The sequence below is a fragment of the Archocentrus centrarchus genome, chromosome 20 (genome assembly GCF_007364275.1).
Source record: "Archocentrus centrarchus isolate MPI-CPG fArcCen1 chromosome 20, fArcCen1, whole genome shotgun sequence".
NCBI classification, from domain to species: domain Eukaryota; kingdom Metazoa; phylum Chordata; class Actinopteri; order Cichliformes; family Cichlidae; genus Archocentrus; species Archocentrus centrarchus.
Window position 1 is genome coordinate 14,726,340 of NC_044365.1, and position 14,194 is coordinate 14,740,533.

The window sequence follows — 14,194 nt, forward strand, 5'->3', positions numbered from 1 at the left end:
ATTTTAGCTCTCTTCCCTGGTCTTTCAGGCCTTTTACTATTGCTGAGGTAACATTTGTTCTATTTGAGAATGTGCCAGATTGTTTATTTGGCCTCTTAAAAATTTTGATCTTTGTTTGATCATTTTTTTCAGCCTTATGACGGCCTCCTTCACTTGTATCATCATGTCTTTGGACCTCATATTGAAAGTCTCAGTGAACAATTGCAAAATACAAGTTCAATGCTTGGAGTCAACTCCAGATCTTTGATCTGCTTAATCAGTCATGCAATAACGAGGGAACAGACCTCAGCTGCTAACGAAACTGCTCACCAGCCAAGTATCCAATCACTTTTGAGCTTCTGAAGATGGTGGACTGTGTATAAAAATTCAAACTTTAATACAGAACTTTTGTTGAACAGAGAATGATTAATTTGTGTATAATGAAATACTAATTAAGTACACTGACAGCTAGCCACACGAACCTGATAGTTCCTAGTTTAAGCATATTAGTCTGCAGACTGGATCATAAATCCAATCTAAATCCAGGGTTTATTTATGAACCTAACCGGAGACAAAACAATAGTGTGCAGTTAAAATGGTGCGCTGTTTTTCAAAGCAAACTGGAAGCTGCTGAACAGAAATCTATTCTTAGAAATTTAGACAGAGGTATTCTGTTATGATGGATGTTCAATAAATAAATATAAATGTCCTTATTATATCACCTCTCTCCGTCTCTTCAGCAAGTCCTTTAGTTAACTTCACGCTGACCTCACGTGGCAAGAATGGCTGCTCACTATACCTCCTACTACTGTTGCAAGCAAGTTAAAAATAAAATTTCAAAGTGCAGCCTACCTGGAGTTTTTTTCACAGCACACAAACACATCAAAGAACGCGGCAAAATGAAGACTGACAATACAATTGTACAACCTGCACTAGACATATATCCAAGCAAAAAAAAAAAAAATGAACAGAGTTTGAAGGCAGGTCTTCAATGTGTATTGATCAGTTTATTCATTCAATCAGGACATGTTTTTCTCTTGTCCCAAAGTCTTACACAAACAAGTCATTGTGACATGTCCAATTTGTTTTGACCAGAAAACAGGAAAGAAGGAAAGAAAGCAAGAAAAAAAAAAACAGTATGTGATCATGAGAACAAACGCACATTCAAAGACTGCCCGCCATGACAGCAAGGACACTACATGTTTGCTAATGTTTGGTTTGAGGTCAATTTGACTTGCCAATCACCCATCAGATTCCCCATTAATTTCCCAAATGTACCACTTAAATCTTTTACAGTTTGTTTGCGTGAATTTAATTGTAGCTGGAGGAAGGTAGGTGGTGGGACAGGGGTACAAATAAAAGGTACAAACAGTATCTTTAAGAGAAAACTTCCTCCTCAGCTCGACGGGGGTCCAAAGCCATGTTGAGCAGAACCAATAGGGGTGTACAGTAAATGCTTGCATGCACGTTGACACAGGCACTGATCTTGACTTGGTGTCTCACTTCAAGAGCATTCTGGGAACTGTGAGCTCTCTCAAACAAGGCAGTCAACAGGATTTTATTTTAAAAAATTAAGTCCATTCACCAAAAAAGTAATAAAAAAAATTAACTGGGAGGAATATGGGTCAAGGGTAAATCCAAAAAACAAGACTCAAGCTCAAGTCAGGCTGTCTTATGGAAATATCAAAACTAACAATAACAAATACCTTAACACACAAAAATAGTGGCTTTACTCCAGAACCTTCCAACATCATTTAGCATACAATACATTACTTTCAGTACAGGCTGAACCTACTGTATTAATCTGTCCAGAATGGCTCAGCAAGCCAGTGCTGAGGATTCTGAGTAATGTAATAAAATCCATAAAATACCAATCACAAGAAGCAATTAATTAGCTCCTTTAAAAAAAAATAAACAAACAGAAATAATAGCGGTATACAAATTCAAATAAAATAACAAAAAAAAACAACAACAAAAAAGCCCCACCAAGAACAGCAAAACCAAGCACAAGTAGTATGATCTATAATTAAGGCGAGTTAAAATATTGCAGAATAATTTGGCCCCTGTGTCTCAAACAGACTGCCACAACAGTCAGAGCTCCCCAACTCATAATCGCTGCAAGGATCCAGAGAAGGGAAAGAAGAAATAAAAAAAAAAACAAACAAACAAAAAAAATTGATCCTCTTTGGAGAGAGATGGATTTTATTTGGTTTTGTTCGGTCTCTTCTTCAGGGATGCTTTAAAGGGAAGAGTGAGGACCTTCTTTCTCAAATTAATGTAAAAAAAAAAGAAAGGAAAAAAAAATGGGGAAAAAAAGGATGAATGATTGTTAATGTAATGAAGTTGTGTTTAACTGAGACTTTTTTTGTTTGCTTGTTTGTTTGTTTTGTTTTGTTTTTTTAGCCCAATATGAAGCTGGAGGGGGGCACACGGATCAGAAAATAGAAAGCTGTTTTAGCGACAACCTGATATGCCAGTTGACAATGCAGTGCCCTGTGGGAAGATTGCTTGTCCCCCTGAAAGTCCTCCCTCTGAATAAAAGCATTCGGGCAAAGAAACAAAAGAGAACGGGGATAGGAAGTCAAGTTTCTGAGATACAAAGTGATGCTGACCCTCTTTTTTGAATATTTTTTTTTTCCCGTTATTATTTTTGGACTGGGACTGATGGTCATTTCCAACAAAGATCCCCCTCCACAAACTGTCCCTCTGCCCCCGTTTGTTAAAAAGGCTGGGGGCTGGAGAAGTCAGCTTCAAGTCCTGGGAATCGCCTTTTTTTTTTCTTTTTCTTTTTTTTTTTTAACTGAGGGATCACCGTCAGACTGTCCGGCTGGTTCTGCAGGTCTGAACAAAGGTATCGTATCACTGAAGAGGAGGAGGCATGGCTTGTTTTTTCTCATAAAGCTGTCCAATGTCCACCATCCTCCTCTCTGTGAAAAGTGGGGGCTGTCATACTGTTTTTTCACCAACCTCTCCTCCCACCCTAACACCGACCTCTTGTCTCTTCCCAAAATTTCAAACCCATTCCTGCATGGAGCGTTTGCAGTACAGTATGTGGCGTGGCGTCCCCTTCCTCTTGAACTGCACCACAGTGTAGACCAGCACCAGCAGGCACAGCGCAAGCACGCAGGGGATGACGATGGCGATGGCCTTCACTGTGTTGGCCTCATTGTCCAGCTCAATCACCACGTCCGGGTTGCCGTCGTCGGCCGGTGGGCGGCCGGGGTCGATGGGCGTCAGCTCACAGCCCATGAAGTCCTTGAGGATGGAGCGCGGGTAGCCCGGCTCCACTCTGAGGAACTGGTTGTTGAACTTCCAGTACTCCTTCCCCTTATAGAAGTAGGTGAAACCTGAAGAAAGGACACAGACAAAAAAAAATTGTTTTTAAAAAAAGATTTAAAGAGCGATTTAACACCGCTTCAAGTGTCATGACTGTTTCACCCTTGAGCAAAGACATTTTCAGCTAATGCTCTGCTCTTAAAAGTACTGTCAAAATGTGCATTAAGTTGTCACTGAAAAGCCATTAAACTGGATATAATGATGACAGTTTCATTCAACAGATGGAAAGGTCATCAGCTCGACCAAGTGTTCAAAGACAAGATATGTGTAACGTTGCTGCAGCAGCTCATCAACTGCCATTTGCTGGTAGAACCTGATCGATCCATTCTCCACGTCAGATATAGTTTATTATTGCTTGAATATATTGAAGTAACCGTTTTTGTGTTAACGCATGCAGCTCTTGGTGGGTACCGCTCCTGCACGTACTTAATAAATTCACAAAAAAGACTGAAACCATTCAGAGAAAACAATTTATTTCCAATTCAGTTATCTTAAAAAAAAACTGCTTTTCCTCTTAAAAGGAAAAAATAATTCAAGTGAAATCAAAATAAAGATAACGAGCCAGTAGTGTGTGCCGCTCTATTGTTGTTGAGCCATTGTTTCCATTTCAGTTCAGTTGTTCTACTGGGATATCTCTGACTGTCCCTCAGGACTAATTATATCGGTCATAAAAGAGAAAACATGCCCAAGTGGGAGCCAGACCCCATAGCTAGAACCTCACAAAAGCGCAGCAAATGTCATCGACAAACGAGCTGCTTTAGAAATCACCAGAGTGACAGTTGATTTTTGACAGGAAGTGCAGGCAACTGTCCCAGCATCACCCAAGTTAACAGATCCACTAACACAGTCAGACGCTGTTCATTCAACTGTGGGTTTATTTCACCTAAAATAAACAGAAGCAAGAATGGAAACTAAGGTGAAAAATATTCTGAAACACAGACAAAAGATGTTTGTTGCTCCGTGGCTACAATATTTTCACTTAAAACTTTGCTGCCTCCTGCAAGTCCCTGTTTCTAAAATGCTCACTGGGAAAATGTGCCGTATAAAACTGATCCTAACAGCCTGGCTGGATTCTCAAGCTCTCCTCTTCCTTGCTGGCCTCCTTTACACTTTGTGTCTTGCGATTTATTATTTATGTACACTCTTCTCTGGGAAGATGAGGGAAGAAATGTTCTAAATTTCCAGGCGAGGACGGCCAGCGCTTTTTAAATGACTTGTCGGTTGGAGATGGTTCGAGTCAGGAAATGAAGCAGTATAAGGTAGGATTTTAAAAGATTGCTCTTTGAAGGAGATGAAATGATCAAACAGAAAGAGGGCTAGCCCCGCCAAGTGAGAAACTCTGCCTGTTTAAATTTGTAAATCTTGATGATTACCGTGTTGGGCACAGCTTTGTATTCACAACCTGACCATGTACGGTCTAAGTAACACGTGCTTCACGCAGTGAAACACAAGCCAAACCACACAGTGCCCTTTAAATTCTTATTTAGAGCCCAGCTGAGTATTGTGATTAGCTGATGGATTACAACCACTGCTGGGACGTTCTTCTTTCCGACCTGGCAGCAGATTCTGCTACGCTTTTCTCTTACATTTGACCCAAATTAAGCGAAAAAGGGTTTTTGTTAGAAATTTGAAGATCCAGATGAAGCAACAGATAGAGAATAACATACAGTCCCATAAAACGCATAACTGTTAACTGAGGGAAATATGGGGGGGGGGCAGAGGAGAGGTGAGGCAAGCTGAGCTAGCGTGGGTTAGAGCCAGGTCAATGTCGCCCTGGGGTCCCTAATCTGAAACGTGCTGCCTCATACACACTATCATCGGCTATAGCGGCGTACTCAATTACGCCTGGTTATCTGGGTCAGTGTTATGAGCGGTCCACTTGGTACGCTGTCTCGGCAAACAGCCGGCCCGCTCAATAGATGCAGGTCGACACACATACGAGCAGAAACGCATACAAACCTATCATCCCCTTGGATATCAGTCCATCCTTCATGCTCTGACTGATGCCCGCTCCACCTGGCCTCACCGGCAGAAATGCCCAGCTACGGATCTGGCAGCAGATCTTCGGCACAGATGGCCCGAGCTTTCAACACCACCTGCTCTGTTTTTTCCAACTGAGTTGCAGCCAAGACCAGACCCAAACCCACCTGGCATAATGCATCCAATGGTAAAAGCTTTTTTTGTCATCTCACCACCTGAGTAGCCTATAGGTGAGCTCTTTGCGAGATTTAAATCCCGCCTACCCAACCTCGACGAGAGCCAATTGGCTTAAACCGGAATGAGCACCCAGCGGTGGTCTTGTCCTTTCTGCTTTCCACAGTCCTGCTCCAACTGGGTCTTATGGCACTCAGGGCAGGATGGACTGATTATGCAACATTTTACTTGTGAAACGATTCATAAAAAACAAAAACAAACAAACCAACAAAAACAGAGCATTTATGGATGAACTGACCTGTTTTCATCTTCTGTTTGCAATATGCAAACCCTATTTCCCTACTGCATGTAGGGAAGCGTGCCACCGACCGAGACTCAGTGTAATAAGTGGGGCAAATTTCAATCAATGCTACCCTGCCAGTGACCATCTGAAATCAATGCAGCCTGGCAAAAGAACTGTGGTTTTGTTGCCAAATCAGAGTATTGTGCAGAACAAATCGTACCATTGACTTTGTCCACGAAGGCCCCCTGTGGCGATTCAGGCACGCCTCTCCACACTGTGATGGGCTTAGGATAGCCGGGGTCCATGGTTCTCATTTCCTCATTGTAACGCCAGTACCTAAACAGGAACAAATGATGAGCCACGGGAAGACAAAACAGGTACTATATGCTGGAAGGAATTATGTTGAAAATGACAACAGATGGTATTTCATGTGTATACCTAGTATCTTAACATCACGTCAGCTAAAGGGGCTTCCTCTAGCAAGTGAATCTGAACAAAGAGTATCATAACAGGAGTGAGAGCCACTGGGCAACATAAAGTCTTGAGACAGCTTTGATCATACCATTATTTCTTTATTTAGAACTCTAATTTTGTCCAACATTTTCCCTGAAACTTTTTCACCCTAACGGCATGCAAAACACAGGAGACAAAATAAAGAAAAATGACACAAGTGTCTCCCAGTTGGATAATGAACCCCTCGTCTAAGAGGAGTCACTGAGCTGATTGTAGCAACATATTACAGAGTGTCCTTTAGCACGAGTATTAAATAAAATCAGGTTGAGAACAACTCTATGTCAGATTAGAAACACCGCTTTAAAAGACTCTATTCTTGCTATATCATACTAAATATTAATATCCATCAATATAAGATCATGTGTCTTAAAAGAAGGGTACCCAAGGGCAGCTAAATTTGTATACAGTTTTCAATGAAGAAAGTCTAAATTTAACCTAAACCAGTCTTCGTCCTCCGCTCGTACCCACCTGTCCCCTTTAAAGAAGTAGGTTTTGGCCACATCCTCCCACCACAGAGCGGTCTCGATGCTCTGTGAGGGCATGCCACGGCCAAACTGGGTGATGTCCTTGGGGTAGCCGGGCTGCAACACTGTGTCCTTAAACACCCAGAACTGCTTTCCTGCACATCAAGAAAGAACGAAAGAGAAAACAAATTAGGAGGAGGACAAGCAAAAGCAGGGATTACCCTCCAGCAGATTTACAAGGACGGATACAAGCCTTGTAACAAACGGTAGGCAATAACCTGTTGCCTTGTATTACTGTATCTGATGTTGATGTTTCGCTAATTTAAAAGAGGCCACAGAAATGGTGACAAGTTCTCCTTGCCCTTGCTTGGAGGTGCTCTGGGAACTTTTCAGTGCTGGCAAACTGAGCTGGTAACTGCTCAGCTGTGATAAAAAGAAAAAACTACAAACCTTGTGGGAAAACTGGCAACCAAATAGTCAAATTAACATTTTTGTTTCCCGGATCCATGAAGCCAAGAAAATACTTGGGCTGTGATATTGTTTCTGAAATATTAAAAAACTATGTTGGTTTTCTTCTTCTTTTCGAAATCAAATTAAATTCTGTGAGTTTTCTGTTTGTTCCTCTTCTCCATTTTTTTCTCTCAATGGCCTCCTTCCTGTGGAGTAATTAGGTTAAACAGCACATTTTTGACACCGTGTGACCCCAGGAAGTACATTTCTTCATCAATGGTGGCGGCGTAGGGTGGGTCAAGAGGAAGTGTGTGTTGGGGTATGGGGGAGGTACGTGGCACAAAAGAAAGAGGGAAAGATGAAGTTGGAACGACAAAGGCAGAGCAGATGGAGTTTTTATTATTCTCTTTTTGTTAATAAAATCAAATGAAATGAAGCATGAGGCTATGAATGCTCAGTGTTTTATGAGCAGGAAAAGAACAATCATCAGTTTAATGTATCCAATTACTTATAGTATTTATTTCAATAATCGCAGCACTGACAAAAATAAATCAGGGTTAGAAGGAAAACAGAAACAGGGCCAGAGTGTGTGACCTGTGCAGATCTCAGACAAACATGCAGCATGCGTCAATCTCCTGCGCAACTGAGCAACGTTAAAGACTCTATAAGTTCTTTAAAGTTTGATGGGGTTTTGAGAACATAAACATCATTTTCCCAAAGAAAACAGAGAATTAAACATTCAAATGGTGTTTGCAGAATCTGATTAACTAGCTGTGTTTAAAGAGCCGGATCCTTACGCCTCCCTGGTGTCTAACTAAACACCAGTCAGCCTGAAACACTACGTGGAATTTCTGCAAGGTCAGCTTTAAGTTGACCGAGAACTCTTTTATTGTTTGTTTTTTTAACAAATACAGGAAATGGGTGTGAAATAAGGGAGACAAGATCCCAGCAATATCTGCACTCGTTCTTTTTCCTCACAAATTCCACACGTCTGACATTTAACCCTAAAGTATTTAAACAATATGGAGCATTAGAGATGGAAAGGTGGAAGGAACAGTAGGACAGGGTGTTGGCTGAATGTTAAGTGGGAAGGAGAGACCTGCAGCGGCCTCTTTTTTTTGAAAAGGAAATTCCTGTCATTTCAAGTCTGTCTCTCACAGTGCTCCACTCACCGTGGGTCACGCTTCCTCTGACCATGATACGCACACTAACGCGCCACACCCTGAGATTAATAGTCACCCATCACCAGAAAGAATGAGTTCAAATTGATTCACAAAAGCTCCCAAACTTTCCTTTCTCTCTCTTTTTTCATCCCACATAAAATGGGATTCTCCGCTCTCTCTTTCTTTTTTAAATTGGAGTCGACTTGCATCGGCCTCCACATAAAAGTCTAGCTTCATCTTCAGAGCTGTGAGGGCTGCTTTGATGTAGTGGCGGCTCTGGCATCTGCTGCACTGCATCGACTAATCCCCTGCTTGCCCTCAACAGTGTATGAAAAGTGTTATATAGGATGAAGATTTGTTCCGAAAAAAGAGACGCCTCCTCTTTACACAGGCCACACACAAACACGGGAGAACGGAGAACCGCACATGCGCCTGTGAGTATTTAAGTTTTTGTGCATACACACACACCCGCTGTGACCCTGTGGCAAAACTACTTTAAATCATCACATTCAAGTCTGTAAAATGCATTCTTCTATAATGCATTCAAGCAGAAGCATTGCAGGCTTTTCTACGCACTATAAACTAACACGCGCTTTATGACATTTTTAAGTTTGTCAGACATTCCCTAAATACTAAAACTGCACCATGAAAGGTGTTCACTTCAACCACTTTTCCAATCTTGACTGCTACTACCCAAAGTAAACCCCCATTGCTCACCAAAAAAGAAGTGTAAAGAATTTATTAAATTGTGCTACTGTCTGCTGTTTTGTATGCCACATTGTTCAGGTACTACCTTCTTCTGTGGTATAAGGTAAGGAGCATAAAAATACATCATTATGTTGAATAAGGGGCTACATTATGTTAGAAGAGTACCTGTTCAGGACTGAAGTATTCACGTTTTGGGAGCCAAAATGCCAGGGTGTTAAAATTTAGGCTAAAATTAGATGCTCTGTCCTAAATGTCTTATGCTGTCTGGGGCGGTGCACTTCATTATACCATCCCTCCTCTCTACCTAATCTATCAGATTACAATCTGCTACTGAAAATGTCTTTGTTTGAGATATTTTATCTTTAACTTAGCTATCAAGCGCGTACTCAAACCTATTTACAGAGAAACCGTAAGAATTCAAATAGGGACTCAGTTTAAATAAATCATGGTGTTAGCATTAGCTGACACCATGATTTACCATGGCAGTAACATCTGCCAGCAGCAGTTGTTAGGTGGGGTAATCCTCAGCTCTAAAATAAGAAACCTGTTGCGTTAACTTCTATGTGAAATCAAGAAACCAATGTTTAGAAATATAAGTACGTACTTAGAGAGGAAAGTCAGGCACTGTTATTATTAGAAACAGATACTGTTTCTGCATACTTGACTGCACAAAGAATATTTGAGGCCAGAATTTTACTAGATTAAGTACGTGAAATGCTATGATTACTGTTTTAAAAATTGTAGCAGCATATCTGCACTGCACCACGGTGTAGTGGTTTACACATTTGCCTAACAAGCAAAAGATCCCCGGTTTAATCCTGCGAGGATCCCTTGGGGGTTGTATCAGGAAAAATCTGCCAGATCAAATATACGGACCTACTTGTTGTGGTGAAGCCTTGTGAATAAGAAAATAGCTCAAAGTAGCTTTTAGTGCAATATCAACAAACAGGAGACCACATGTACAGAGCCTCGTTTTCATCCTCTGATGACAAAAACACTCAGACATACTGTAAGCAGGCTTCTGTTTACCTGCGGATGTATAACTATACCTAGCTCCATGGCGTCTGGAAAATTAATTAGGTCTGGTAATTCTAAATTACCTCAAACTTGAACTAAAATGAAATTTATTACCCAGTGTACACACCAGTAAAGTACTGGTTACTGAAGCCTTCAACTGGAGCTCACGGTGAGAGTTTTAATCATCTCTCAATGATTTAAAAGTGGACACGGTGAAGTGGTGAATATGACTGAGAAAATGAGGGACACTTCATATTTATTTGGTAGTAAAGAAGGGCCACACTAAGAAAGAATGCGGGCTTAATGAACTTCCACATCGGCTTTACTTTTGATACGCAATCTACAATATTAGGGAAGCTCTAGTACTCTGCTGCTCTTAATCTGAAATAAAACAATCTAAGACGTGTCTGCATAATTTAAATGTAGGGAGCAGCTCTGTCTGTCCTCTGACACAAAAGCCCCAATCAAGCTCTGATTGGATCCTGCCTCCCAGGAGGAAAATACATACTCATATATATGTATTGTGCATACGTAGGGTGCCTCTGAGTAAAGCTGCAAACGCCTATGTTAAACTGATTAATTTAATTTCAATTCATAACGCAGCTTCTTATTAATCAAACATTTCTACATGTAAACCACTTTTCTTCTAAATCCGCCTGCGTGCTGTTGCCAAGCTGTGAATGGTAAATCTATAAAAGCCCATAGCCTGATTAGCAATCCACACAACAGGCCTGATTCGACTATTGCATTTAAAATGTATGTTGAACTTCTTGAGTCCCTGAAGAATGCAAACAGGGAAACGACTAACACACTGGCACTGATGTAGGAATGAACAGCACATGCTGAACCTACTCTTAATGTACACTGTGTCTGTTTTCTGACCTCCCTGAAAAGCACTAAGCCACTCAGTGTCTCAGCCACAACAGCCAAACCAGACTCCGAAGTCCCCATCTGCGTATTTATTTTCAGACTTCATCAGACAAGGAGCTGTTAAGAGTATATTCAAAATGCCTGGTTAGACGAGTGCTGCCTTCTGCTTTCTGACCGACTTTCTTAATTTTTCTTCCAAATGGTGACAGTCAGAACAAGGCCTTCTGGGAAATCAGCTGCGTGTATTCAAATGAAAAAAGGCATTCTGTTAGTCTGAATTTTCTAACTCTACCCTGCCCGGTAAGGAGCAGGGTGGAGGAAAAGGCAGTGAAATCAAACTTGCAGAGCTTGTGGCACACCCGGGACCAGCAGTCTGCGTTTCCAGGAATTGTTTGGTGTCGAAAATAGAAACGGGTTTGAGAGAAGATTTGTAGTTTTTATCCCAGCAGATTTTCATTGCTTACCTACGTCTCCTTTCATCAACACCCTTCCCTCTCTGCCTTTCTTCCTCTCTCGAGTGTATGCAAATATGGAGGACCGTGTTTGTTTGCTGCTTCTTTTAAGTGGCTTTGCAGCTTTAGACATAATTAGTCGTAAAGCTCAGTCTTTTGGGGCTAGCTTGGTCTAGATTTGAATATGTAGACAAATCTTTTCGGAAAGATAAAAAAAAAATAAAATCTAAATCAGGTCTCATCAAACACTGACAGTACGCAGTGAAGCTCTTCAGCACACTCTGTGGCACGCATGCTGATTATGTTTAAGTACAGTTGAAGATTTTATATGAAAATATATTACTAGAGCACCAAAACGAAACACATGCATTATTAAAAGTCAAAATTGTTTGTGGTAGACTTTCTGACTAAGCAAAACACTGCTTTAATCTTCCCCAGACTTAGACTAAACTCATACACAGATTGGGTCAGTGCAGTGTTTGGAGTGAGCATGACAGCATATGCTGTAGCTGCTGGAGACAAAAAACAAAAAAACAAAAAAATAAAACCCTCTATTCCCAACATACACACATAGAAACTGAGTACAGGAGGCATGAGCATACAGCTTATCCAAAAAGATGACTTTTGTGGATAAGCGAGATGACATGGAGCTAATGTGAGTCAGGATTAAGGTCAGATTAAAGCTTTATGATGCTTTGCCTGTAATAAAAAAAGAGCTCTGGTCTGTGGTGATGATGGTGGTGGAGAGCGTGATCTTACCTTTGAAGAAGACAAACTTGCCCTCGCTGTTCTCATAGACTGCGTCTATCTTAGGCGGCAGGCCCCTCCAGAACACACTGATGAGCATGGGGTATCCTGGCATCACAGAGTTATCTCTCACCCGCCAAAACCAATGGTCCTGAAGGGGAACAGAGGACTGTGTTAAGAATAAATTATAAACTTTGTGGTCTAAGGCATGACAAGTCCCATGTCAGATTTACATATAGAAAACTAAGCTGCCAGGATAGTGTCTGCCAACATACTGTAAAGGTCAATGAAAGCTTGTTTTGACTGCCCAAAATGGCAAAAATCACTTAATATAAGTTTAGCCTCCTCGCCTCAGTGCAGAGCACGTCACCTAAGCAATGGAAAGCATTCAGTACTGTCTGCTAGATAAGATGCACATGTGTGTGAAAAGTCATCAGAAGACTAAGTAGGAAAAAAATACATTTTAAAATCTCTCATTCAAAAGTTTTAGTTGCTTGAATGTTTTTTGACACCAAACAACACACTGCCCTGATCCAAGGAAAAATAAATCTATAGAGAATTCTGCATATACTAACACAGCTGGCAGTAAATTTATCTGATACGGTGAATTCAGGCCAGCTCCTTGCTCTGCTGCTCATACAACAAAGCCTGCTGGTGACAGCCGTGATGCTTTTAAGACGCATGTATGCTTTCTCAGGTTGCCTGGAAAGCCTCAGCGTCTGTCGCTACACATGCAGAACCTGAAGAACATACTGGGAAAACCATCAAGTAACAGGGGCAAAGTGATAGCCAGGAGCTTTATGAGGAGCCAAGGGAATCTGATTTCCTTTTGGGGGGGTGGGGGGGTGGTGAGCACGGCCAAGTGGAAGGTGTGTCTTTTTGATGTTGGATGAAACTTGATGACGGAGGGAGCCGGGGAGAGACCCAGCTGCAAAAGCCATTAGGACTCAGAAAGATGTCCCACCCTTTGGCAATGAATGGCCAATTGCACCTCCTTAACACGCTGGGCGCTCAGGCCAAAAAGGCTGACCTTGTAGCGAGGGATGCAGGGGAGACAACCCATCATCACGCCCTGCCTCATTCACAGCGAAAGCTAAATAAACAGCCAATTTATCAAAGACTCTCTGCACAGCTCTCCTTCTCTCTCTTTGTCTAATCCAATTGTTTCTCTGGGACTTTGCACTCTCTCTGGACTCGTCCTCCTCTTTCCTTTCATTTCCCCTTGTCTCTCATTCCAATTCCTCCACTTCTTCTCTCCCACACTCGCTCCATACCTACTGCCTCCATAGATTTCAGTTGTTCAGCATTTTCTGCTGTACATGGCCCGGCCCAGTAATTGAAAACAGATCAAACTGTGAAATCCGACCTATTTGAATCCTTTTGACTTTATAAAAAGGGGAAAAATGTTCTTTCTCCTGCTTGCCCAAACTTCCCACTCCCACTCTGAAAATAAAGCTCAGGCGAGCAGACTTGTAGAAAATTTCAGCAGGCACTTCTCAATTACAGGAACGTTCAGAATAATCACAACAAGTTTAGTCTTAGCAAAAGTTGGAAATATTACACCGTTCCCTGCTTTGAGGAAAAGGCCAGTACAGAGTTTGTCACGTATACGTCTCACGGCACATGATAATGCATTCAGAGCAATAAGGCTGAATTATAATATGGTTTCTATAGAAATATAAATTCTGCACTACTGGATGGCTTTAATAAACTGTTTCTGCAATGAGTTTTTGTGAGTTCTGAGAAAAGTTTGTGAAGCGGAACACAAACTGCCTTGCCAACAACTGAACTGAGTGTTTTGTTGGCAAAATCAATACCGCACAACACACTGGTGTACTGCATGAGGTACCTGACCCGCTGAGTTGACAAAGCAACAAAACAGACACACGACGGAGAGTGCTTTGCACTTCATTAATTCTGAAATTAACAGGTATCTGTTTAGTGCATTAATTCATGGGGATTCTACTGCAAGATGGCTAGCAAGTAATTATTATGCAAATACACCAATAAGCTGCAACACTAAAACTGCACGCCTAACTAACGCCTGGATCCCCCTCA

The 14,194-nt window shown here is 41.5% G+C and overlaps 1 protein-coding gene across 3 annotated transcripts in view; it reads right to left on the reverse strand.

Moving 5' to 3' along the window:
* Positions 1 to 966: 966 nt before the first annotated feature.
* The window catches only part of mmp16a (matrix metallopeptidase 16a (membrane-inserted)), a 74,924-nt gene continuing 61,696 nt past the window's right edge, over positions 967 to 14,194 (reverse strand). The window contains exons 8-12 of one of the 3 annotated variants that reach the window (XM_030756629.1): positions 12,149 to 12,287; positions 6,734 to 6,884; positions 5,973 to 6,088; positions 3,090 to 3,326; positions 967 to 2,634 (exon numbers count right to left, since the gene is read on the reverse strand). In XM_030756629.1, the coding sequence (XP_030612489.1) occupies positions 2,624 to 2,634; positions 3,090 to 3,326; positions 5,973 to 6,088; positions 6,734 to 6,884; positions 12,149 to 12,287 (654 nt within the window). In that variant the 3' untranslated portion in view covers positions 967 to 2,623. Of the gene's footprint in view, positions 3,327 to 5,972; positions 6,089 to 6,733; positions 6,885 to 12,148; positions 12,288 to 14,194 lie in introns of all 3 variants that reach the window. The other 2 variants (XM_030756627.1, XM_030756628.1) reach the window with 2 other exon arrangements.